We start from the raw sequence: 23,253 nt of genomic DNA, 5'->3' as shown, positions 1-23,253 counted from the left end.
TAGTGTACTGTAGTGTAGTTTAGTGTACTGTAGTGTAGTTTAGTGTATTGTAGTGTAGTGTAGTTTAGTGTACTGTAGTGTAGTTTAGTGTACTGTAGTGTAGTGTAGGTTAGTGTACTGTAGAGTAGTTTAGTGTAGTGTAGTTTAGTGTAGTGTAGTGTACTGTAGTGTAGTTTAGTGTACTGTAGTGTAGTTTAGTGTAGTGTACTGTAGTGTAGTTTAGTGTAGTGTAGTTTAGTGTAGTGTAGTGTACTGTAGTGTAGTTTAGTGTACTGTAGTGTAGTTTAGTGTACTGTAGTGTAGTGTACTGTAGTGTAGTGTAGTGTACTGTAGTGTAGTGTAGTGTAGTTTAGTGTAGTGTAGTGTACTGTAGTGTAGTTTAGTGTACTGTAGTGTAGTGTACTGTAGTGTAGTGTAGTGTACTGTAGTGTAGTTTAGTGTACTGTAGTGTAGTTTAGTGTACTGTAGTGTAGTTTAGTGTAGTTTAGTGTACTGTAGTGTAGTGTAGGTTAGTGTACTGTAGAGTAGTTTAGTGTAGTGTAGTGTACTGTAGTGTAGTTTAGTGTACTGTAGTGTAGTTTAGTGTACTGTAGTGTAGTTTAGTGTACTGTAGTGTAGTTTAGTGTACTGTAGTGTAGTTTAGTGTAGTGTACTGTAGTGTAGTTTAGTGTACTGTAGTGTAGTGTACTGTAGTGTAGTTTAGTGTACTGTAGTGTAGTTTAGTGTACTGTAGTGTAGTTTAGTGTAGTTTAGTGTACTGTAGTGTAGTTTAGTGTAGTTTAGTGTACTGTAGTGTAGTGTAGGTTAGTGTACTGTAGAGTAGTTTAGTGTAGTGTAGTGTACTGTAGTGTAGTTTAGTGTACTGTAGTGTAGTTTAGTGTACTGTAGTGTAGTGTACTGTAGTGTAGTTTAGTGTACTGTAGTGTAGTTTAGTGTACTGTAGTGTAGTTTAGTGTAGTTTAGTGTACTGTAGTGTAGTTTAGTGTAGTTTAGTGTACTGTAGTGTAGTGTAGGTTTAGTGTACTGTAGAGTAGTTTAGTGTAGTGTAGTGTACTGTAGTGTAGTTTAGTGTGTACTGTAGTGTAGTTTAGTGTACTGTAGTGTAGTTTAGTGTAGTTTAGTGTACTGTAGTGTAGTTTAGTGTAGTTTAGTGTACTGTAGTGTAGTTTAGTGTACTGTAGTGTAGTTTAGTGTACTGTAGTGTAGTTTAGTGTAGTTTAGTGTACTGTAGTGTAGTTTAGTGTAGTTTAGTGTGTACTGTAGTGTAGTGTAGTTTAGTGTACTGTAGTGTAGTTTAGTGTACTGTAGTGTAGTTTAGTGTACTGTAGTGTAGTTTGTAGTGTAGTGTAGTGTGCTGTAGTGCTGGACTGTGTAGTATTTAGTGTACCTGTAGTGTACTGTGAGTGTAGTTTAGGTGTACTGTGAGTGTAGTTTAGTGTACTGTAGTGTAGTTTAGTGTGACTGTAGGTGTAGTTTAGTGTAGTTTAGTGTAGGTTTAGGTGTACTGTGAGTGTAGTTTAGTGTAGTTTAGTGTGTACTGTAGTGTAGTTTAGTGTAGTACTGTAGTGTGCTGTAGTGTAGCAATGGTGTAGTGTAGGTTAGTGTACTGTAAGAGTGGTTTAAGTGTACTGTGAGTGTAGTTTAGTGTACTGTAGTGTGGTTTGAGTGTACTGTAGTGTAGTTTAGTGTGAGTGTAGTGTGCTGTAGTGTAGTTTAGTGTGCTGTAGTGTAGTTTTGGTGTACTGTAGTGTACTGTAGTGTAGTTTAGTGTACTGTAGTGTAGTTTAGTGTGCTGGTGTGACAGTTTAGTGTACTGTAGAAGTAGTGTAGTGTAGAGTTGAGTGTACTGTAGAGAGTGAGTGTAGGTGTGTACTGTAGTGTAGTTTAGTGGTGTACTGTAGTGTAGTTTAGTGTGTACTGTAGTGTAGTTTATAAAATTGTAGTGGTAGTGTACTTTGTAGTGTAGTTTAGTGTACTGTAGTGTAGTTTAGTGTAGTTTAGTGTGCTGTGGTGTAGTGTGGAGTTAGTGGTGTACTGTAGAGTGGTTTAGTGTACTGTAGTGTAGTTTAGTGTGCTGTAGTGTAGTTTAGTGTGTGTGGTGTAGTTTAATTGTAGTGTAGTGTAGCTGTAGTGTAGGTTTAGTGTACTGTAGTGTAGTTTAGTGTACTGTAGTGTACTGTAGTGTAGTTTAGTGTACTGTGGTGTAGTTTAGTGTACTGTAGTGTAGTTTAGTGTGCTGTAGAGGTAGTGTAGTGTAGAGTTGGTGTACTGTAGAGGTAGTGTAGTGTACTGTAGTGTAGTTTAGTGTACTGTAGTGTAGTTTAGTGTAGTGTGAGTGTGTACTGTAGTGTAGTTTAGTGTACTGTAGTGTAGTTTAGTGTACTTGTAGTGTAGTTTAGTGTAGGTGTAGTGTACTGTAGTGTAGTTTAGTGTACTGTAGTGTAGTTTAGTGTAGTGTATGGTGTAGTGTAGTTTAGTGTACTGTAGTGTACTGTCAGTGTACTGTAGTGTAGTTTAGTGTACTGTAGTGTAGTTTAGTGTAGTTTAGTGTACTGTAGTGTAGTTTAGTGTACTGTAGTGTAGTTTAGTGTAGTTTGTAGTGTACTGTAGTGTAGTTTAGTGTACTGTAGTGTAGGTTTGAGTGTAGTTTAGTGTACTGTAGAGTAGTGTGTAGTGTAGGGTTAGTGTACTGTAGAGTAGTTTAGTGTACTGTAGTGTAGTTTAGTGTACTGTATAGTGTAGGTTTAGTGTAGTGTGAGTGTGCTGTGTAGTGTAGTTTAGTGTACTGTAGTGTGGTTTAGTGTACTGTAGTGTGTAGTTTAGTGTGGTGTAGTGCTGTAGTGTAGTTTAGTGTACTGTAGTGTAGTTTAGTGTAGTTGTAGTGTACTGTAGTGTAGTTTAGTGTACTGTAGTGTACTGTAGTGTACTGTAGTGTACTGTGAGTGTACTGTAGGTGTAGTTTAGTGTGACTGTAGTGTGGTTTGTAGTGTAGTTTAGTGTGCTGTGGTGTAGTTTAGTGTGCTGTGAGTGTAGTTTGAGTGTGCTGTAGGGAGTAGTGTAGTGTAGGTTAGTGTACTGTAGGGAGTAGTGTAGTGTGTACTGTAGTGTAGTTTAGTGTGTACTGTAGTGTAGTTTAGTGTAGTGTAGTGTACTGTAGTGTAGTTTAGTTGTACTGTAGTGTAGTTTAGTGTACTGTAGTGTAGTTAGTGTAGTGTGTAGTGTAGTGTACTGTAGTGTAGTTTAGTGTACTGTAGTGTAGTTTAGTGTAGTGTAGTGTGCTGTAGTGTAGTTTGAGTGTACTGTGAGTGTACTGTAGTGTACTGTAGTGTGGGTTTGAGTGTGCTGTAGTGTAGTTTGGTAGTGTAGTTTGGTGTACTGTAGTGTGGTTTGGTGTACTGTGAGTGTAGTTTAGTGTGGTTTAGTGTGTGGAGTGTAGTTTAGTGTACTGTGGTGTAGTTTAGTGTAGTTTTAGTGTGTACTGTAGTGTAGTGTGAGTTTAGTGTACTGTGTGAAATTAGTTTAGTGTACTGTAGTGTAGTTTGGTGTACTGTACTGTAGGTGTAGTTTAGTGTAGTGCAGTGTAGTGTGCTGTAGTGTAGTTTAGTGTACTGTAGTGTAGTTTGAGTGTAGTAGTGTGTGCTGTAGTGTAGTTTAGTGTACTGTAGTGTGCTGTTTAGTGTGACTGTAGTGTAGTTTGGTGTGCTGTAGTGTAGTTTAGTGTGGTTTGGTGTGCTGTAGTGTAGTTTGAGTGTGCTGGCAGTGTAGTTTAGGTGTGCTGTAGAGAGTTGTGTAGTGTAGGTTTGAGTGTACTGTAGAGAGTAGTGTAGTGTACTGTAGTGTAGTTTAGTGTACTGTGGTGTAGTTTAGTGTAGTGTAGTGTAACTGTAGTGTAGTTTAGTGTACTGTAGTGTAGTTTAGTGTACTGTAGTGTAGTTTAGTGTAGTGTAGTGTACTGAGTGTAGTTCTAGTGTAGTGTATAGTTTAGTACTGTAGTGTAGTTTCAGGTGTGCTGTAGTGTACTGTAGTGTGCTGTAGTGTAGTTTAGGTGCTGTAGTGTAGTTTTCAGTGTAGTTTAGTGTACTGTAACAGGTGTAGGTTTGAGTGTACTGTAGTGTAGTTTAGTGTAGTTGTAGTGTGCTGTAGTAGTGTAGTTTAGTGTACTGTAGTGTAGTTTAGTGTAGTTTAGTGTACTGTAGTGTGTAGTGCTAGGTTAGTGTACTGTAGAGTAGTTTAGTGTGTGCTGTAGTGTAGTTTAGTGTACTGTGGTGTAGGTTTAGTGTACTGTAGTGTACTGTAGTGTAGTTTAGTGTACTGTAGTGTGAGTGCTGTAGTGTGAGTGTACTGTAGTGTAGTTTAGTGTGTACTGTAGTGTAGTTTATGAGTGTACTGTGGTGTACTGTAGTATGGATTTAGTGTACTGTAGTGTAGTTTAGTGTACTTGTAGTGTAGTGTACTGTAGTGTAGTTTAGTGTACTGTAGTGTAGTTTAGTGTACTGTAGTGAGTAGTTTAGTGTAAGTTTAGTGTACTGTAGTGTAGTTTAGTGTAGTTTAGTGTACTGTAGTGTAGTGTAGGTTAGTGTACTGTAGAGTAGTTTAGTGTAGTGTAGTGTACTGTAGTGTAGTTTAGTGTACTGTAGTGTAGTTTGAGTGTACTGTAGTGTAGTGTACTGTAGTGTAGTTTAGTGTACTGTAGTGTAGTTTAGTGTACTGTAGTGTAGTTTAGTGTAGTTTAGTGTACTGTAGTGTAGTTTAGTGTAGTTTCCAGTGTACTGTAGTGCTAGTGTAGGTTAGTGTACTGTAGAGTAGTTTAGTGTAGTGTAGTTGTACTGTAGTGTAGTTTAGTGTACTGTAGTGTAGTTTAGTGTACTGTAGTGTAGTTTAGTGTAGTTTAGTGTACTGTAGTGTAGTTTAGTGTAGTTTAGTGTACTGTAGTGTAGTGTAGGTTAGTGTACTGTAGAGTAGTTTAGTGGACAGTAGTGGAGTTTAGTGTACTGTGAGTGTAGTTTGAGTGTACTGTGTAGTGTAGGTTTAGTGTGTAGTGTGTAGTGTACTGTAGAGTAGTTTAGTGTACTGTAGTGTAGTTTAGTGTACTGTAGTGTAGTTTAGTGTACTGTAGTGTAGTTTAGTGTAGTGTAGTGTACTGTAGTGTAGTTTAGTGTACTGTAGTGTACTGTAGTGTAGTTTAGTGTACTGTAGTGTAGTTTAGTGTACTGTAGTGTAGTTTAGTGTACTGTAGTGTAGTTTAGTGTAGTTTAGTGTAGTTTAGTGTACTGTAGTGTAGTTTAGTGTAGTTTAGTGTACTGTAGTGTAGTTTTAGTGTGTAGTTGGTGTACTGTAGTGTAGTTTAGTGTACTGTAGTGTAGTGTAGTGTACTGTAGTGTACTGTAGAGTAGTTTAGTGTACTGTAGTGTAGTTTAGTTGTACGTGTAGTGTAGTTTAGTGTACTGTAGTGTAGTTTAGTGTACAGTGTAGTGTACGGTAGTGTAGTTTAGTGTACTGTAGTGTAGTTTAGTGTACTGTAGTGTACTGTAGTGTAGTTTAGTGTACTGTAGTGTAGTTTAGTGTACTGTAGTGTAGTTTAGTGTACTGTAGAGTAGTGTAGTGTAGGTTAGTGTACTGTAGAGTAGTGTAGTGTACTGTAGTGTGGTGTAGTTTAGTGTACTGTAGTGTGGTGTAGTTTAGTATTGTACTTTGTAGAGTAGTGTAGTGTAAGGTTAGTGTACTGTAGAGAGTAGCTGTAGTGTGAGTTGGTGTGCACCTTTCTTGTAGTGTAGTTTAGTGTACTGTAGTGTAGTTTAGTGTAGTGTAGTGGCAAGTACTGTGTAGTGTAGTTTAGTGTGCACTGTAGTGTTTAGTTTAGTGTAGTTTAGTGTACTGCTATAATTGTGGTGTGTAGTTTGGTGTGCTGTGGTGACTGCAGGTAGTGTAGTGTAGGTTAGTGTACTGTGAGAGTAGTTTAGTGTGGTTGGTACTGTAGTGTAGTTTAGTGTACTGTAGTGTAGTTTAGGTTTGGTGTACTGTAGTGTAGTTTAGTGTAGTGTAGTGTGTACTGTAGTGTAGTTTAGTGTACTGTAGTGTAGTTTAGTGTACTGTAGTGTACTGTAGTGTAGTTTAGTGTACTGTAGTGTAGTTTAGTGTACTGTAGTGTAGTTTAGTGTACTGTAGAGTAGTGTAGTGTAGGTTAGTGTACTGTAGAGTAGTGTAGTGTACTGTAGTGTAGTTTAGTGTACTGTAGTGTAGTTTAGTGTAGTGTAGTGTACTGTAGTGTAGTTTAGTGTACTGTAGTGTAGTTTAGTGTACTGTAGTGTAGTTTAGTGTAGTGTAGTGTACTGTAGTGTAGTTTAGTGTACTGTAGTGTAGTTTAGTGTAGTGTAGTGTAGTGTAGTTTAGTGTACTGTAGTGTACTGTAGTGTACTGTAGTGTAGTTTAGTGTACTGTAGTGTAGTTTAGTGTAGTTTAGTGTACTGTAGTGTAGTTTAGTGTACTGTAGTGTAGTTTAGTGTAGTTTAGTGTACTGTAGTGTAGTTTAGTGTACTGTAGTGTAGTTTAGTGTAGTTTAGTGTACTGTAGTGTAGTGTAGGTTAGTGTACTGTAGAGTAGTTTAGTGTACTGTAGTGTAGTTTAGTGTACTGTAGTGTAGTTTAGTGTAGTGTAGTGTACTGTAGTGTAGTTTAGTGTACTGTAGTGTAGTTTAGTGTACTGTAGTGTAGTTTAGTGTAGTGTAGTGTACTGTAGTGTAGTTTAGTGTACTGTAGTGTAGTTTAGTGTAGTGTAGTGTACTGTAGTGTAGTTTAGTGTACTGTAGTGTACTGTAGTGTACTGTAGTGTACTGTAGTGTACTGTAGTGTAGTTTAGTGTACTGTAGTGTAGTTTAGTGTAGTTTAGTGTACTGTAGTGTAGTTTAGTGTACTGTAGTGTAGTTTAGTGTACTGTAGAGTAGTGTAGTGTAGGTTAGTGTACTGTAGAGTAGTGTAGTGTACTGTAGTGTAGTTTAGTGTACTGTAGTGTAGTTTAGTGTAGTGTAGTGTACTGTAGTGTAGTTTAGTGTACTGTAGTGTAGTTTAGTGTACTGTAGTGTAGTTTAGTGTAGTGTAGTGTACTGTAGTGTAGTTTAGTGTACTGTAGTGTAGTTTAGTGTAGTGTAGTGTACTGTAGTGTAGTTTAGTGTACTGTAGTGTACTGTAGTGTACTGTAGTGTAGTTTAGTGTACTGTAGTGTAGTTTAGTGTAGTTTAGTGTACTGTAGTGTAGTTTAGTGTACTGTAGTGTAGTTTAGTGTAGTTTAGTGTACTGTAGTGTAGTTTAGTGTACTGTAGTGTAGTTTAGTGTAGTTTAGTGTACTGTAGTGTAGTGTAGGTTAGTGTACTGTAGAGTAGTTTAGTGTACTGTAGTGTAGTTTAGTGTACTGTACTGTAGTGTAGTTTAGTGTAGTGTAGTGTACTGTAGTGTAGTTTAGTGTACTGTAGTGTAGTTTAGTGTAGTGTACTGTAGTGTAGTTTAGTGTACTGTAGTGTACTGTAGTGTACTGTAGTGTAGTTTAGTGTACTGTAGTGTAGTTTAGTGTAGTTTAGTGTACTGTAGTGTAGTTTAGTGTACTGTAGTGTAGTTTAGTGTACTGTAGAGTAGTGTAGTGTAGGTTAGTGTACTGTAGAGTAGTGTAGTGTACTGTAGTGTAGTTTAGTGTACTGTAGTGTAGTTTAGTGTAGTGTAGTGTACTGTAGTGTAGTTTAGTGTACTGTAGTGTAGTTTAGTGTACTGTAGTGTAGTTTAGTGTAGTGTAGTGTACTGTAGTGTAGTTTAGTGTAGTGTAGTGTACTGTAGTGTAGTTTAGTGTACTGTAGTGTACTGTAGTGTACTGTAGTGTAGTTTAGTGTACTGTAGTGTAGTTTAGTGTAGTTTAGTGTACTGTAGTGTAGTTTAGTGTACTGTAGTGTAGTTTAGTGTAGTTTAGTGTACTGTAGTGTAGTTTAGTGTACTGTAGTGTAGTTTAGTGTAGTTTAGTGTACTGTAGTGTAGTGTAGGTTAGTGTACTGTAGAGTAGTTTAGTGTACTGTAGTGTAGTTTAGTGTACTGTAGTGTAGTTTAGTGTACTGTAGTGTACTGTAGTGTAGTTTAGTGTACTGTAGTGTAGTGTACTGTAGTGTAGTGTACTGTAGTGTAGTTTAGTGTACTGTAGTGTAGTTTAGTGTACTGTAGTGTACTGTAGTGTAGTTTAGTGTACTGTAGTGTAGTTTAGTGTAGTGTAGTTTAGTGTACTGTAGTGTAGTTTAGTGTACTGTAGTGTAGTTTAGTGTACTGTAGAGTAGTGTAGTGTAGGTTAGTGTACTGTAGTGTAGTTTAGTGTACTGTAGTGTAGTTTAGTGTACTGTAGTGTAGTTTAGTGTAGTTTAGTGTAGTGTAGGTTAGTGTACTGTAGAGTAGTTTAGTGTACTGTAGTGTAGTTTAGTGTAGTGTAGTGTACTGTAGTGTAGTTTAGTGTACTGTAGTGTAGTTTAGTGTAGTGTAGTGTACTGTAGTGTAGTTTAGTGTACTGTAGTGTAGTTTAGTGTACTGTAGTGTAGTTTAGTGTACTGTAGAGTAGTGTAGTGTAGGTTAGTGTACTGTAGAGTAGTTTAGTGTACTGTAGAGTAGTGTAGAGTAGGTTAGTGTAGTGTAGTGTAGTTTAGTGTACTGTAGAGTAGTGTAGTGTAGGTTAGTGTACTGTAGTGTAGTTTAGTGTAGTGTAGTGTAGTTTAGTGTAGTGTAGTGTAGTTTAGTGTACTGTAGTGTAGTTTAGTGTACTGTAGTGTAGTTTAGTGTAGTGTAGTTTAGTGTAGTGTAGTGTACTGTAGTGTAGTTTAGTGTACTGTAGTGTAGTTTAGTGTACTGTAGTGTAGTTTAGTGTAGTGTAGTGTAGTTTAGTGTAGTGTAGTGTACTGTAGTGTAGTTTAGTGTACTGTAGTGTAGTTTAGTGTAGTTTAGTGTACTGTAGTGTAGTTTAGTGTAGTTTAGTGTACTGTAGTGTAGTTTAGTGTACTGTAGTGTAGTTTAGTGTACTGTAGTGTAGTTTAGTGTAGTTTAGTGTACTGTAGTGTAGTTTAGTGTACTGTAGTGTAGTTTAGTGTACTGTAGTGTAGTTTAGTGTACTGTAGTGTAGTGTAGTGTAGGTTAGTGTACTGTAGAGTAGTTTAGTGTACTGTAGTGTAGGGTAGGTTAGTGTACTGTAGAGTAGTGTAGAGTAGGTTAGTGTAGTGTAGTGTAGTTTAGTGTACTGTAGAGTAGTGTAGTGTAGGTTAGTGTACTGTAGTGTAGTTTAGTGTAGTGTAGTGTAGTGTAGTTTAGTGTACTGTAGTGTAGTGTAGTTTAGTGTACTGTAGAGTAGTGTAGTGTAGGTTAGTGTACTGTAGAGTACTGTAGTGTAGGTTAGTGTACTGTAGTGTAGTTTAGTGTACTGTAGTGTAGTTTAGTGTACTGTAGAGTAGTGTAGTGTAGTTTAGTGTACTGTAGAGTAGTGTAGTGTAGGTTAGTGTACTGTAGTGTAGTGTAGTTTAGTGTACTGTAGAGTAGTGTAGTGTAGGTTAGTGTACTGTAGTGTAGTTTAGTGTAGTTTAGTGTAGTGTAGTTTAGTGTACTGTAGTGTAGTGTAGTTTAGTGTACTGTAGTGTAGTTTAGTGTAGTTTAGTGTACTGTAGTGTAGTTTAGTGTACTGTAGTGTAGTTTAGTGTAGTGTAGTGTACTGTAGTGTAGTTTAGTGTACTGTAGTGTACTGTAGTGTAGTTTAGTGTACTGTAGTGTAGTTTAGTGTACTGTAGTGTAGTTTAGTGTACTGTAGTGTAGTTTAGTGTAGTTTAGTGTACTGTAGTGTAGTTTAGTGTACTGTAGTGTAGTTTAGTGTAGTTTAGTGTACTGTAGTGTAGTTTAGTGTAGTTTAGTGTACTGTAGTGTAGTTTAGTGTACTGTAGTGTAGTTTAGTGTACTGTAGAGTAGTGTAGTGTAGGTTAGTGTACTGTAGTGTAGTGTAGTTTAGTGTACTGTAGAGTAGTGTAGTGTAGGTTAGTGTACTGTAGTGTAGTTTAGTGTAGTTTAGTGTAGTGTAGTTTAGTGTACTGTAGTGTAGTGTAGTTTAGTGTACTGTAGTGTAGTTTAGTGTAGTTTAGTGTACTGTAGTGTAGTTTAGTGTACTGTAGTGTAGTTTAGTGTAGTGTAGTGTACTGTAGTGTAGTTTAGTGTACTGTAGTGTACTGTAGTGTAGTTTAGTGTACTGTAGTGTAGTTTAGTGTACTGTAGTGTAGTTTAGTGTACTGTAGTGTAGTTTAGTGTAGTTTAGTGTACTGTAGTGTAGTTTAGTGTACTGTAGTGTAGTTTAGTGTAGTTTAGTGTACTGTAGTGTAGTTTAGTGTAGTTTAGTGTACTGTAGTGTAGTTTAGTGTACTGTAGTGTAGTTTAGTGTACTGTAGAGTAGTTTAGTGTACTGTAGTGTAGTTTAGTGTACTGTAGTGTAGTTTAGTGTACTGTAGAGTAGTGTAGGTTAGTGTACTGTAGAGTAGTGTAGGGTAGGTTAGTGTACTGTAGAGTAGTGTAGAGTAGGTTAGTGTAGTGTAGTGTAGTTTAGTGTACTGTAGAGTAGTTTAGTGTAGTGTAGTGTAGTTTAGTGTACTGTAGTGTAGTGTAGTTTAGTGTACTGTAGAGTAGTGTAGTGTAGGTTAGTGTAGTGTAGTTTAGTGTACTGTAGAGTAGTGTAGAGTAGGTTAGTGTAGTGTAGTGTAGTTTAGTGTACTGTAGAGTAGTTTAGTGTAGTGTAGTGTAGTTTAGTGTACTGTAGTGTAGTGTAGTTTAGTGTACTGTAGAGTAGTGTAGTGTAGGTTAGTGTAGTGTAGTTTAGTGTACTGTAGAGTAGTGTAGTGTAGGTTAGTGTACTGTAGTGTAGTTTAGTGTAGTGTAGTGTAGTTTAGTGTACTGTAGAGTAGTGTAGTGTAGGTTAGTGTACTGTAGTGTAGTTTAGTGTAGTGTAGTTTAGTGTAGTGTAGTTTAGTGTACTGTAGTGTAGTGTAGTTTAGTGTACTGTAGAGTAGTGTAGTGTAGGTTAGTGTACTGTAGAGTACTGTAGTGTAGGTTAGTGTACTGTAGTGTAGTTTAGTGTACTGTAGTGTAGTTTAGTGTACTGTAGAGTAGTGTAGTGTAGTTTAGTGTACTGTAGAGTAGTGTAGTGTAGGTTAGTGTACTGTAGTGTAGTGTAGGTTAGTGTACTGTAGAGTAGTGTAGTGTAGGTTAGTGTACTGTAGAGTACTGTAGTGTAGTTTAGTGTACTGTAGTGTAGTTTAGTGTACTGTAGTGTAGTTTAGTGTACTGTAGTGTAGTGTAGTTTAGTGTACTGTAGTGTAGTGTAGTTTAGTGTAGTGTAGTTTAGTGTACTGTAGTGTAGTGTAGTTTAGTGTACTGTAGAGTAGTGTAGTGTAGGTTAGTGTACTGTAGAGTACTGTAGTGTAGTTTAGTGTACTGTAGTGTAGTTTAGTGTACTGTAGTGTAGTTTAGTGTACTGTAGAGTAGTGTAGTGTAGTTTAGTGTACTGTAGAGTAGTGTAGTGTAGTTTAGTGTACTGTAGTGTAGTGTAGTGTAGTTTAGTGTACTGTAGAGTAGTGTAGTTTAGTGTACTGTAGAGTAGTGTAGAGTAGGTTAGTGTACTGTAGAGTAGGTTAGTGTACTGTAGAGTAGTGTACTGTAGAGTAGTGTACTGTAGAGTAGGTTAGTGTACTGTAGAGTAGTGTAGAGTAGGTTAGTGTACTGTAGAGTAGGTTAGTGTACTGTAGTGTAGTGTAGTTTAGTGTACTGTAGTGTAGTTTAGTGTACTGTAGAGTAGTTTAGTGTAGTTTAGTGTACTGTAGAGTAGTTTAGTGTAGTTTAGTGTACTGTAGTGTAGGGTAGTGTAGTGTAGTTTAGTGTACTGTAGTGTAGTGTAGTTTAGTGTACTGTAGAGTAGTGTAGTGTAGTTTAGTGTACTGTAGAGTAGTGTAGGTTAGTGTACTGTAGAGTAGTGTAGTGTAGGTTAGTGTACTGTAGAGTAGTGTAGGTTAGTGTACTGTAGAGTAGTGTAGTGTAGGTTAGTGTACTGTAGTGTAGTGTAGTTTAGTGTAGTGTAGTGTAGTGTAGTTTAGTGTACTGTAGAGTAGTGTAGAGTAGTTTAGTGTACTGTAGAGTAGTGTAGGTTAGTGTACTGTAGAGTAGTGTAGTGTAGGTTAGTGTACTGTAGAGTAGTGTAGTGTAGGTTAGTGTACTGTAGTGTAGTGTAGGTTAGTGTACTGTAGTGTAGTGTAGTTTAGTGTAGTGTAGTGTAGTGTAGTGTAGTTTAGTGTACTGTAGAGTAGTGTAGTTTAGTGTACTGTAGAGTAGTGTACTGTAGAGTAGTGTAGTTTAGTGTACTGTAGAGTAGTGTAGTTTAGTGTACTGTAGAGTAGTGTAGTGTAGGTTAGTGTACTGTAGAGTAGTGTAGAGTAGGTTAGTGTACTGTAGAGTAGTGTAGAGTAGGTTAGTGTAGTGTAGTTTAGTGTACTGTAGAGTAGTGTAGTGTAGTGTAGGTTAGTGTACTGTAGAGTAGTGTAGTGTAGGTTAGTGTACTGTAGAGTAGTGTAGTGTAGGTTAGTGTACTGTAGAGTAGTGTAGAGTAGGTTAGTGTACTGTAGAGTAGTGTAGTGTAGGTTAGTGTACTGTAGAGTAGTGTAGTGTAGTTTAGTGTACTGTAGTGTAGGTTAGTGTACTGTAGAGTAGTGTAGTGTACTGTAGAGTAGTTTAGTGTAGGTTAGTGTACTGTAGAGTAGTGTAGTGTAGGTTAGTGTACTGTAGAGTAGTGTAGGTTAGTGTACTGTAGAGTAGTGTAGTTTAGTGTACTGTAGAGTAGTGTAGTTTAGTGTACTGTAGAGTAGTGTAGTGTAGGTTAGTGTACTGTAGAGTAGTGTAGTGTAGGTTAGTGTACTGTAGAGTAGTGTAGTGTAGGTTAGTGTACTGTAGAGTAGTGTAGTTTAGTGTAGTGTAGTGTAGTGTAGTGTAGTTTAGTGTACTGTAGAGTAGTGTAGTGTAGTTTAGTGTACTGTAGAGTAGTGTAGTGTAGTGTAGGTTAGTGTACTGTAGAGTAGTGTAGTGTAGGTTAGTGTACTGTAGAGTAGTGTAGTGTAGGTTAGTGTACTGTAGTGTAGTGTAGTTTAGTGTAGTGTAGTGTAGTGTAGTTTAGTGTACTGTAGAGTAGTGTAGTGTAGTTTAGTGTACTGTAGAGTAGTGTAGTTTAGTGTAGTGTAGTTTAGTGTAGAGTAGTGTAGTGTAGTTTAGTGTACTGTAGTGTAGTTTAGTGTACTGTAGAGTAGTTTAGTGTACTGTAGAGTAGTGTAGTGTAGTTTAGTGTAGTGTAGTGTAGTGTAGTGTAGTTTAGTGTACTGTAGAGTAGTTTAGTGTACTGTAGAGTAGTTTAGTGTAGTTTAGTGTACTGTAGAGTAGTTTAGTGTAGTTTAGTGTACTGTAGAGTAGTTTAGTGTACTGTAGAGTAGTTTAGTGTACTGTAGAGTAGTTTAGTGTAGTTTAGTGTACTGTAGAGTAGTTTAGTGTAGTTTAGTGTACTGTAGAGTAGTTTAGTGTAGTTTAGTGTACTGTAGAGTAGTTTAGTGTAGTTTAGTGTACTGTAGAGTAGTTTAGTGTACTGTAGAGTAGTTTAGTGTACTGTAGAGTAGTTTAGTGTACTGTAGAGTAGTTTAGTGTAGTTTAGTGTACTGTAGAGTAGTTTAGTGTACTGTAGAGTAGTTTAGTGTACTGTAGAGTAGTTTAGTGTACTGTAGAGTAGTTTAGTGTAGTTTAGTGTACTGTAGAGTAGTTTAGTGTAGTTTAGTGTACTGTAGAGTAGTTTAGTGTACTGTAGAGTAGTTTAGTGTAGTTTAGTGTACTGTAGTGTCGTTTTATATAGTGTAGTTTACTATACTGTGGTTTAGTGTGCTGTAGTTTAGTATGGTGTAGTTTTCTATACTGTGGTTTAGTGTGCTGTAGAGTAGTTTACTATAGTGTAGTTTGGTGTAGTGTAGTTTAGTATACTGTAGTGTAGCTTAGTGTAGTTTTCCATACTGTAGTTTAGTGTGCAGTTTAGTGTAGTGTGCTGTGGTGTAGTTTAGTGTAGTGTACTGTAGAGTAGTTTAGTATACTGTAGTTTGGTGTACTGTAGAGTAGTGTAGTTTACTATACTGTACTTTAGTGTAGTGAAATTTAGTATACTGTACTTTGGTGTACTCTAGGGTATTTTAGTGTAGTTTTGTATACTGAAGTGTAGTTTAGTGTACTGTAGTTTAGTATACTGTACTGTAGTTTAGTATGCTGTAGAGTAATGTAGGGTAGTTTATTATAGTGCAGTGAAATGTAGTAATGTACTGTAGTGTAGTTCAGTATACTGTAGTGAAGTGTAGTTCAGTATACTGTAGTGAAGTGTAGTTCAGTATACTGTAGTGAAGTGTAGTTCAGTATACTGTAGTGAAGTGTAGTTTAGTGTACTGTAGTGGTGTAGTTTAGTGTACTGTAGTGGTGTAGTTCAGTATACTGTAGTGAAGTGTAGTTTAGTATACTGTAGTGAAGTGTAGTTTAGTATACTGTAGTGAAGTGTAGTTTAGTATACTGTAGTGAAGTGTAGTTTAGTATACTGTAGTGAAGTGTAGTTCAGTATACTGTAGTGAAGTGTAGTTTAGTATACTGTAGTGTACTGTAGTTTAGTATACTGTAGTGAAGTGTAGTTTAGTATACTGTAGTGAAGTGTAGTTTAGTATACTGTAGTGAAGTGTAGTTTAGTATACTGTAGTGAAGTGTAGTTTAGTATACTGTAGTGAAGTGTAGTTTAGTATACTGTACTGTAGTGTACTGTAGTTTCGTATACTGTACTGTAGTTTAGTGTACTGTAGTGAAGTGTAGTTTAGTATACTGTAGTGTACTGTAGTTTAGTGTACTGTAGTGAAGTGTAGTTTAGTATACTGTACTGTAGTTTAGTGTACTGTAGTGAAGTGTAGTTTAGTATACTGTAGTGAAGTGTAGTTCAGTATACTGTACTGTAGTTTAGTGTACTGTAGTGAAGTGTAGTTTAGTATACTGTAGTGAAGTGTAGTTTAGTATACTGTACTGTAGTTTAGTGTACTGTAGTGAAGTGTAGTTTAGTATACTGTACTGTAGTTTAGTGTACTGTAGTGAAGTGTAGTTTAGTATACTGTAGTGAAGTGTAGTTTCGTATACTGTACTGTAGTTTCGTATACTGTACTGTAGTGTACTGTAGTGAAGTGTAGTTTAGTATACTGTACTGTAGTTTCGTATACTGTACTGTAGTGTACTGTAGTTTAGTATACTGTACTGTAGTGAAGTGTAGTTTAGTATACTGTACTGTAGTTTAGTATACTGTAGTGAAGTGTAGTTTAGTATACTGTAGTGAAGTGTAGTTCAGTATACTGTAGTGAAGTGTAGTTTCGTATACTGTACTGTAGTTTAGTGTACTGTAGTGGTGTAGTTCAGTATACTGTAGTGAAGTGTAGTTCAGTATACTGTACTGTAGTTTAGTGTACTGTAGTGAAGTGTAGTTTAGTATACTGTAGTGAAGTGTAGTTTAGTATACTGTACTGTAGTTTCGTATACTGTACTGTAGTGTACTGTAGTTTAGTATACTGTACTGTAGTGAAGTGTAGTTTAGTATACTGTAGTGAAGTGTAGTTTAGTATACTGTAGTGAAGTGTAGTTCAGTATACTGTAGTGAAGTGTAGTTTCGTATACTGTACTGTAGTTTAGTGTACTGTAGTGAAGTGTAGTTTAGTATACTGTACTGTAGTTTAGTGTACTGTAGTGGTGTAGTTTAGTATACTGTAGTGAAGTGTAGTTTAGTATACTGTAGTGAAGTGTAGTTTAGTATACTGTAGTGAAGTGTAGTTTAGTATACTGTACTGTAGTGTACTGTAGTTTAGTATACTGTAGTGAAGTGTAGTTCAGTATACTGTAGTGAAGTGTACTGTAGTGTACTGTAGTGTACTGTAGTCTAGTATACTGTAGTGTACTGTAGTTTAGTGTACTGTAGTGTACTGTACTGTAGTGTACTGTAGTTTAGTATACTGTAGTGAAGTGTAGTTTAGTGTACTGTAGTTTAGTGTACTGTAGTGTACTGTACTGTAGTGTACTGTAGTTTAGTATACTGTAGTGAAGTGTAGTTTAGTATACTGTAGTTTAGTATACTGTAGTGTAGTGTACTGTAGTGTAGTGTACTGTAGTGTACTGTACTGTAGTGTAGTGTACTGTAGTTTAGTGTACTGTAGTGTACTGTAGTTTAGTATACTGCTCCATATATCTCAGCTTTGGAAGGTGATGTAAGAAAACTAAGTGCAGTCCTGAGTTAGTCTGACTCGCCCTGACACACGCTGAGAATTTGGTGAAGATCTGAGAATGCTGAATTTTTTGCCAAAAAACACACACACACACACAGCCACACACACACTTACTGTTTTTTCGGCAAAAAATTCAGCGTTCTCAGATTTACACCAAATTCACCGAGTGTGTTCAGATGATCAGGACTAACCCAGGACTGCGCTTAGTTTCATCCTCTCCCACTTCTGACCTCAGAGCTGAGCCTCTCATTTACAGGACCTAGATGTACCAGATATACTATTATATCAACTTTATACAATATTCTGCTACTATAATTTCTCATCTAATATAGATGCAATATAGTTTATATAATATAAGATACGCTACAGTGAAGTAGAAACATGTCTATAGTACAGTAAATGTAGGTGTATTTCTGTTCAAACTCGAGCACTGCTCATGTACTGTAACAGTAAATGTTTAACACTCCTGAGTTAGTCCTGATCATCTGAACACAAAACTAAGTGCATTCCTGAGTTAGTCCTGATCATCTGAACACACTGGGTGAATTTGGTGTAAATCTGAGAACGTTGATTTTTTTGCCCGAAAGAGGTTAGGCTTTGTGTGTTTTTTGGGCAAAAAATTCAGCGTTCTCAGATCTTCACCAAATTCTCACCGTGTGTCAGGGCGAGTCAGACTAACACAGGACTGCACTTAGTTTCATCCTCTCATACACCAGAGCTGAGATCTGAGCCTCTCATTTGCATAATAATAAAGAATTAGAAATAAACAGCTCAACAAAGTCACACTAAATCCAGCAGCAGGACCTCAAACACTGCAGAAAAACCAACATGGTCATCAAGAAGGCTCTGTAAGTCCTGCTCTCTGTGCAACAGAAATGTAACGTGTCACGGTCGCTCCAACAGAACCAACTCAGTCTCAGCTTCTGGTTCTGCTCTGCATCTTCACAAACCCAAGCTACAGTGCAACGTCAGCAGTGAAGAAAGGATAAGAGTCTGGAATCTTCTCAGCCTCACTGACCTGCACTCACCAGGGTGAAGAAGAGGGCATCTCCCCTCACAACACACACCCAGAAATAAGAGCCTGATATCCTGTACCAGTCGACTCCAGCTCCGTTTCTTCCTCCAGGCTCCGTTCCTTCTAAATAAAGCCGCTTCCCACATCCCTCCCCTCTGACATGCAGCACTTTAATAAAGCAGTAGAGTTTTACTGTCACTGCAGAAACACATGCAGTAACTACACAAGAACTCTTATTTTAGCCACAATCCTGCTTCACCTCCGCATTCTGCTGCACCGGCGTCATCCACATCAAACATTCATAAAGTTTTCCTGTATCATTCTGTATCGCAGTGTATTCTATTGCACTTTATCCTATCATATTTTATTGCTCTGTATCATATTGTATTAGAATGTATTACAGTGTACACCCTGTACTTCGTGAATAAACACAGTCTGATTCTGGTGTTCGTCTTCCTCGCTCCACAACCACAACACTGTCCCGTATCTCAGCTGTAAAAGGTGATGTAAGAAAACTAAGTGCACTCCTGAGTTAGTCTGACTCGCCCTGACACACGCTGAGAATTTGGTGTAAATCTGAGAATGTCCATTTTTTTCGTCCCAAAAACAGTAAGAGTCTTTGTGATTTTTCAAAAAATTCACTGTTCTCAGATCTTCACCAGCTTCACCCAGTGTGTTCAGATGATCAGGACTAACTCAGGACTGCACTTAGTTTCATCCTCTCACACTCCTGACCTCAGAGCCGGGCCTCTCATTTATAGGAACTACATGAACCAAATATACTATTTTATCAACTTGTACAATATTCAGCTAATATAGATGCAATATAGTTTATATAATATAAGATACGCTACAGTGAAGTAGAAACATGTCTATAGTACAGTAAATGTAGGTGTATTTCTGTTCAAACTCGAGCACTGCTCATGTACTGTAACAGTAAATGTTTAACACTCCTGAGTTAGTCCTGATCATCTGAACACAAAACTAAGTGCAGTCCTGAGTTAGTCCTGATCATCTGAACACACTGGGTGAATTTGGTGTAAATCTGAGAACGTTGATTTTTGACCCCAAAAAAACACACAGGCTAACTCTTACTGTTTTTTGGGATGAAAACTTTCCATTCTCAAATGGCAGCAAAAATGTAAGCCTTTATACTATACTACATTTATAATACTACACTATAATCATACTTCTATATTTCCTAGATTTACAGTTACTATATTACATTATTTTGCTATATTATATTTACCATACACTTAATAATATTCCCTTTACTATACTGAACTGTAGGCTGATTGAATGAAAGTAAATGAAGTAAAATTATAAACACCCTATTAAACTGGTCACTACCTTGTCCACAGTCCTCTCCTCTGCGCCCGGGAGCACACACACACCGCCCTGTGACCGGGTCATTCCTCGCCCCGTCCCTGCAGAGGGCAACGTGTGCACAGTCCTGCCCGTAGCGGCCGGCCGGACATGCTGAAACGGACAGCAGGCATTAAAAGGGCTCGATACTGCGATCCGATAAAACATCATCTGTTTTAAAATGAGACGACTCACTGATGTTACACTGAGCTCCTATAAACCCAGGTGGACACTGGCATGCTCCCGTGGTGGCCTGACACACCCCACCATTCACACACTGACACTCTCGCTCACAGTCTGGACCGTAGTGCCCGCTCTCACACTCTACAAAGGACAAACACACAGCAGACATCACATCTGGTTAAAGCGGAGGTATGTGATTTTTAAGGGCTTCTGATGCCCAGTTGATCTGAAGATGCAGTGTGAATACTGACGAGACATCTGAGCTCTGGTGATAGGAGTTATGATTTAATATCAAGTGTAGGTTCATTTCTGGGCCAGAAAAATTAAAACAGAAGCTTTAAAGTAAACTGTGCATGAACTTATCATACAGCACAAGGTTTTCTAACGTATTGCTGAAATCATATTATTATTATTATAGGATATAAAAAAGCAGTGTTAAATATTACATACCGCACCTTTAATGTAGCGTCACACAATTGGTTACAAATTCAATAAAATGGCCATGTTACCCTGGTCACATCTGTCTCCTGTGAACCCCGGAGCACAGTAGCACCGCCCCGACACCGGGTGGCACAGCTGGTTCCTCTCTGAGCACTGACACACCTGATTACAGTCCAGGCCGTAGGTACCGGGCAGACACGCTGAGATAGAGAATGGCGCAGAATGAGATACGGTGTGAGAGTGAGCGTATGTCAGGGTGTGTGAGGGGTGAGACACTCACTCTGCTCACAGCCGTTTCCTGTGTAACCTGGCGGACAGCCGCAGTCTCCGCTGACGTGGTGACAGGAAGTGCCGTGTGGACATGTGCACAGCTGGGAGCAGTTCACTCCAAACGTTCCAGGCAGGCAGGCTGAAAGAGACGAACACTGACGTCACATTACAGCTTTACAAAAACCGGTGTCATGTCCTGAACATTCAGTACTGAATACTCCTCATGCTCCCCTGAACCCCTCCATAACCTTCATAATTACACAATTACCCCCTCACCCCCTAGTGTACTCATTCAGCTCATATGGTCAATCACTGACATTTTGCACCAAAGCTAAAGTATCTAACTGGAACTGTTACTCAGAGTCACAGAGGATAAGAAGGTTTACAACACACACACACACACAAATAATTAGCACATTATATACAGCACCTTTAAAGCTTTAATGTTCTTTAAAGGAGACGCATATTTAAATATTTACTGGTACATGAGCAGTGCTGGAGTCTGAGTGGAAATAAACCTGCATCATCTACTGTACTATCTACTGTTTATTATATAAACTAAATGCAGTATCTGTATTAACTGTCAGATTTTAGTAGATAAAACTGTAATAAAGTCGATAAAACAGTATATTTATTACATTTAGTTCCTATAAATCTCAGAAGTGTGAGAAGATGAACCTCTTGACTCTCCCTGACACACGATGAGGTAATTTGGTGTAAATCTGAGAACGGTTCATTTTTTGGCCCGAAAAACAGTAAGAAAGTAAGAAAAAGTAAGTAACAGTCTTTGTGTTTTTTCCAAAAATTCAGCGTTCTCAGATTTACACCAAACTCACCGAGTGTGTTCAGATGATCAGGACTAACCCAGGACTGCACTCAGTTTCATCCTCTCACACTCCTGACCTCAGAGCTGAGCCTCTCATTTACAGGACCTAGATGTACCAGATATACTATTGTATCTACTATATACACTTTTTTCTCGATTATAATATCTCAGTTAATATAAATACAGTGAAGTGTATATAATAGATAGAGTATGCTGTGGTAAAGAAGAATAAATGTCTATAGTAAAGTAAAGAACAGGAGATGATGCAGGACTGCTCACTGATCAAGTACAAGAATAGGTGAAATCCTAGTAATTGTGAGAAGATGAACTGACTATAAATTAGTCCCTATAGCTGGATCTGTACAGTGTGTGTGTGTTTACTGCAGCTGGATCTGTACAGTGTGTGTGTGTGTGTTTGTGTGTTTACTGCAGCTGGATCTGTACAGTGTGTGTGTGTGTGTGTGTGTGTGTGTTTGTGTGTTTACTGCAGCTGGATCTGTGTAAATGATAACCGGACCTTTGTCACACTGAGCTCCTCTCCAGCCTGCTGGACACACACATCTTCCACTGACATGATGACAAGAAGCTCCATGTTCACACTCACACTGTTCCTCACAGCCCACGCCGAAGCGGCCTGACACACACGCTGACAAGGCACGCAAACACACACACACACACACACACACACACACACACACACACACACACACGTTTGAGAGTTAAATACATGTACATATATAAAATATTGAAATTGATCTTCTAACTTGACAAAGTCCTACCTTTCTCACAGCGCTGTCCGATCCATCCTGCTCCACACACACACCGTCCAGTCTGCCGGTCACACTGCCCTCCATTCTCACACTCACACTCCTGCTGGCAGTCCGGCCCAAAACGACCCGAGACACACTCTGAAACCACAGGGGGAGAGAGACACTGCAACAGAGTTCTGCGCCAAATATAAATGTAGAGCTCAGAACAGACACTAGTGATATAAACGTTCTTAAACTGGACGCTTTAATCCTACATTTACAACCAAGTTATTTTAGAAACCTCACTGACCTTTCTTTACTGGACATTCTTTAATTAATAGATTGAGTCTTGAAATAATTACATCTTCTTCATATTTCTAGTTTTAGACACTCTAATAATTAATTAGTATAGTTATGGTGTGATGCAGCACAGACAGACAGACAGACAGACAGACAGACAGGAAGTAGGCATTTCCAGCTGTGTTAACATCCGTGTGTCTGCAGATGTGTTATTTCCACTCAGTCATGTGATTCTATCTTTCTAAACAAATAAACAAAATCTGAATTCGAATGAGCGTGCGCTCTGTTTTAACCAGCACTTTGGGTAAAGTCTTCCAGATGCATGCAACATGTGTGTGTGTGTGTGTGTGTGTGCACGCATGTGTGTGGTTAACAACTGTGAAAGTTATGAGGTGAGAGGAGCCTGATTGAGGCAGACAGGAGACTGAGGTTTAGTCCCGAGGTGGTCTATAAGACAGCATGTGGCCGAAAGCAGCAGTAAACGTCTGCCGTTGGTGCTAACGAGCCGCCAGACACCAGCAGGAGACGCGGTGATGTCAGCACTGAAAGCCGCACAGGTCTCATTTGCTTCCTAAGTACGAGACCCCGGATCCGGTTCCAATTATCGTTACTTATACAATTTATAAGGTCAGACTTTAACAGAACTGCAGTCAAATCTGCTTCCAGATGACTTCAACAGTAGCTCTCTTTAACGGCTAATTGTTCAATTGGACTCAGCAGCTTCCATGTGTACTGGATTTCATTAAATTGACTGTCAGGCTGGAGCACAGTGCTGAGAGAACGTCAGAGCCTGAGCTGAGGGAGTCAATTAGGGACCGTGTGCCAAGTGTAAAACCAAGAAAATGGAAAAATAAAATCTCTTCTGATTTATAAATTGACTAAAGTTTGCTGTGAGATTGTGGACACACACACACACACACCATAAAGGATTGCACTTGCTGGAAAACAGTTATTTGTTCGTTATCCAGTGGATTGTCTCACTCCTTTACTGTAGACTTCATGCTAAATCTGTAATGAAATAAAAGAATGACCCTGAAGATACAGGACACCACTGAGGCAGAGTAATGACTCGTAATCACACTCTCCTGTCTCATCCAGTAGATGATGGGATTTGAGTCTGGTTCCTCTTAATGTTTCTTCTTCATCAGGGAGATCTCCGGGGCCTCACTGACTCGTCATCAGGGATCTAAATCTAAACCCGAATCCGTATTTGAGCTCAGGGGCACAGGTTCGAGCCTCTTGGTTCCAGCTACAGTGTAGAAAGACATTCTGCTTCCATTGAAGAACCACACACGGGTGTGATATGAGTCAGGGGTGCAGATACATTTAGTCATACCGTGTATTAGCCTAGCTCTTAACGTCTGACTCCTTTAACGTCTCACCTTCCTCTTCCTCCATCTCTCTATCTCTCTTTCTGATACTCACCTTGCTCACACGCCGTGCCCGTCCAGCCGCTGGGACAGGAACAGTGTCCGTCGATGTGGTCACATGTCCCGCCGTTCTGGCACAAGCACCTCTGACTGCAGCCTGACCCGAACAAACCCGCCGGGCATTCTGGGAAAACAAGAAAGCTCACTTTCACCACTTCTGAGTATTTAACCTAAAACTACTGCTAAATACTACTGATGTTTCGATTCATTCCTCACTCTGTGAGCAGTTCAGTCCTGTCCACCCTGCCGTACACACACACTGACCGGTGACCGCGTGGCATCTCTCAGTGTTCTGACAAGTGCAGGTCTGAGAACAGCCTTCA

General features: G+C 38.5%; 1 protein-coding gene across 2 annotated transcripts in view; it reads right to left on the bottom strand.

Annotated features, from left to right (window-relative positions):
* The window catches only part of megf6b (multiple EGF-like-domains 6b), an 80,603-nt gene that overhangs the window by 8,891 nt on the left and 48,459 nt on the right, over positions 1–23,253 (bottom strand). For both annotated transcript variants that reach the window (XM_058372892.1, XM_058372893.1), the window contains 8 exons: positions 23,147–23,253; positions 22,926–23,054; positions 21,231–21,359; positions 20,969–21,097; positions 19,636–19,764; positions 19,424–19,555; positions 18,927–19,055; positions 18,717–18,845 (listed from right to left, as the gene is read on the bottom strand). The exon at positions 23,147–23,253 is cut by the window's right edge and continues 22 nt beyond it. In XM_058372892.1, coding sequence (XP_058228875.1) covers positions 18,717–18,845; positions 18,927–19,055; positions 19,424–19,555; positions 19,636–19,764; positions 20,969–21,097; positions 21,231–21,359; positions 22,926–23,054; positions 23,147–23,253 — 1,013 coding nt within the window. The remainder of the gene's footprint in view (positions 1–18,716; positions 18,846–18,926; positions 19,056–19,423; positions 19,556–19,635; positions 19,765–20,968; positions 21,098–21,230; positions 21,360–22,925; positions 23,055–23,146) is intronic.

Source organism: Hemibagrus wyckioides, linkage group LG21 (assembly GCF_019097595.1).
Source record: "Hemibagrus wyckioides isolate EC202008001 linkage group LG21, SWU_Hwy_1.0, whole genome shotgun sequence".
Classification (NCBI taxonomy): Eukaryota; Metazoa; Chordata; class Actinopteri; order Siluriformes; family Bagridae; genus Hemibagrus; species Hemibagrus wyckioides.
The sequence above is the reverse complement of the archived record's forward strand: the minus strand, read 5'-3'. Positions and strand labels throughout refer to the sequence as shown.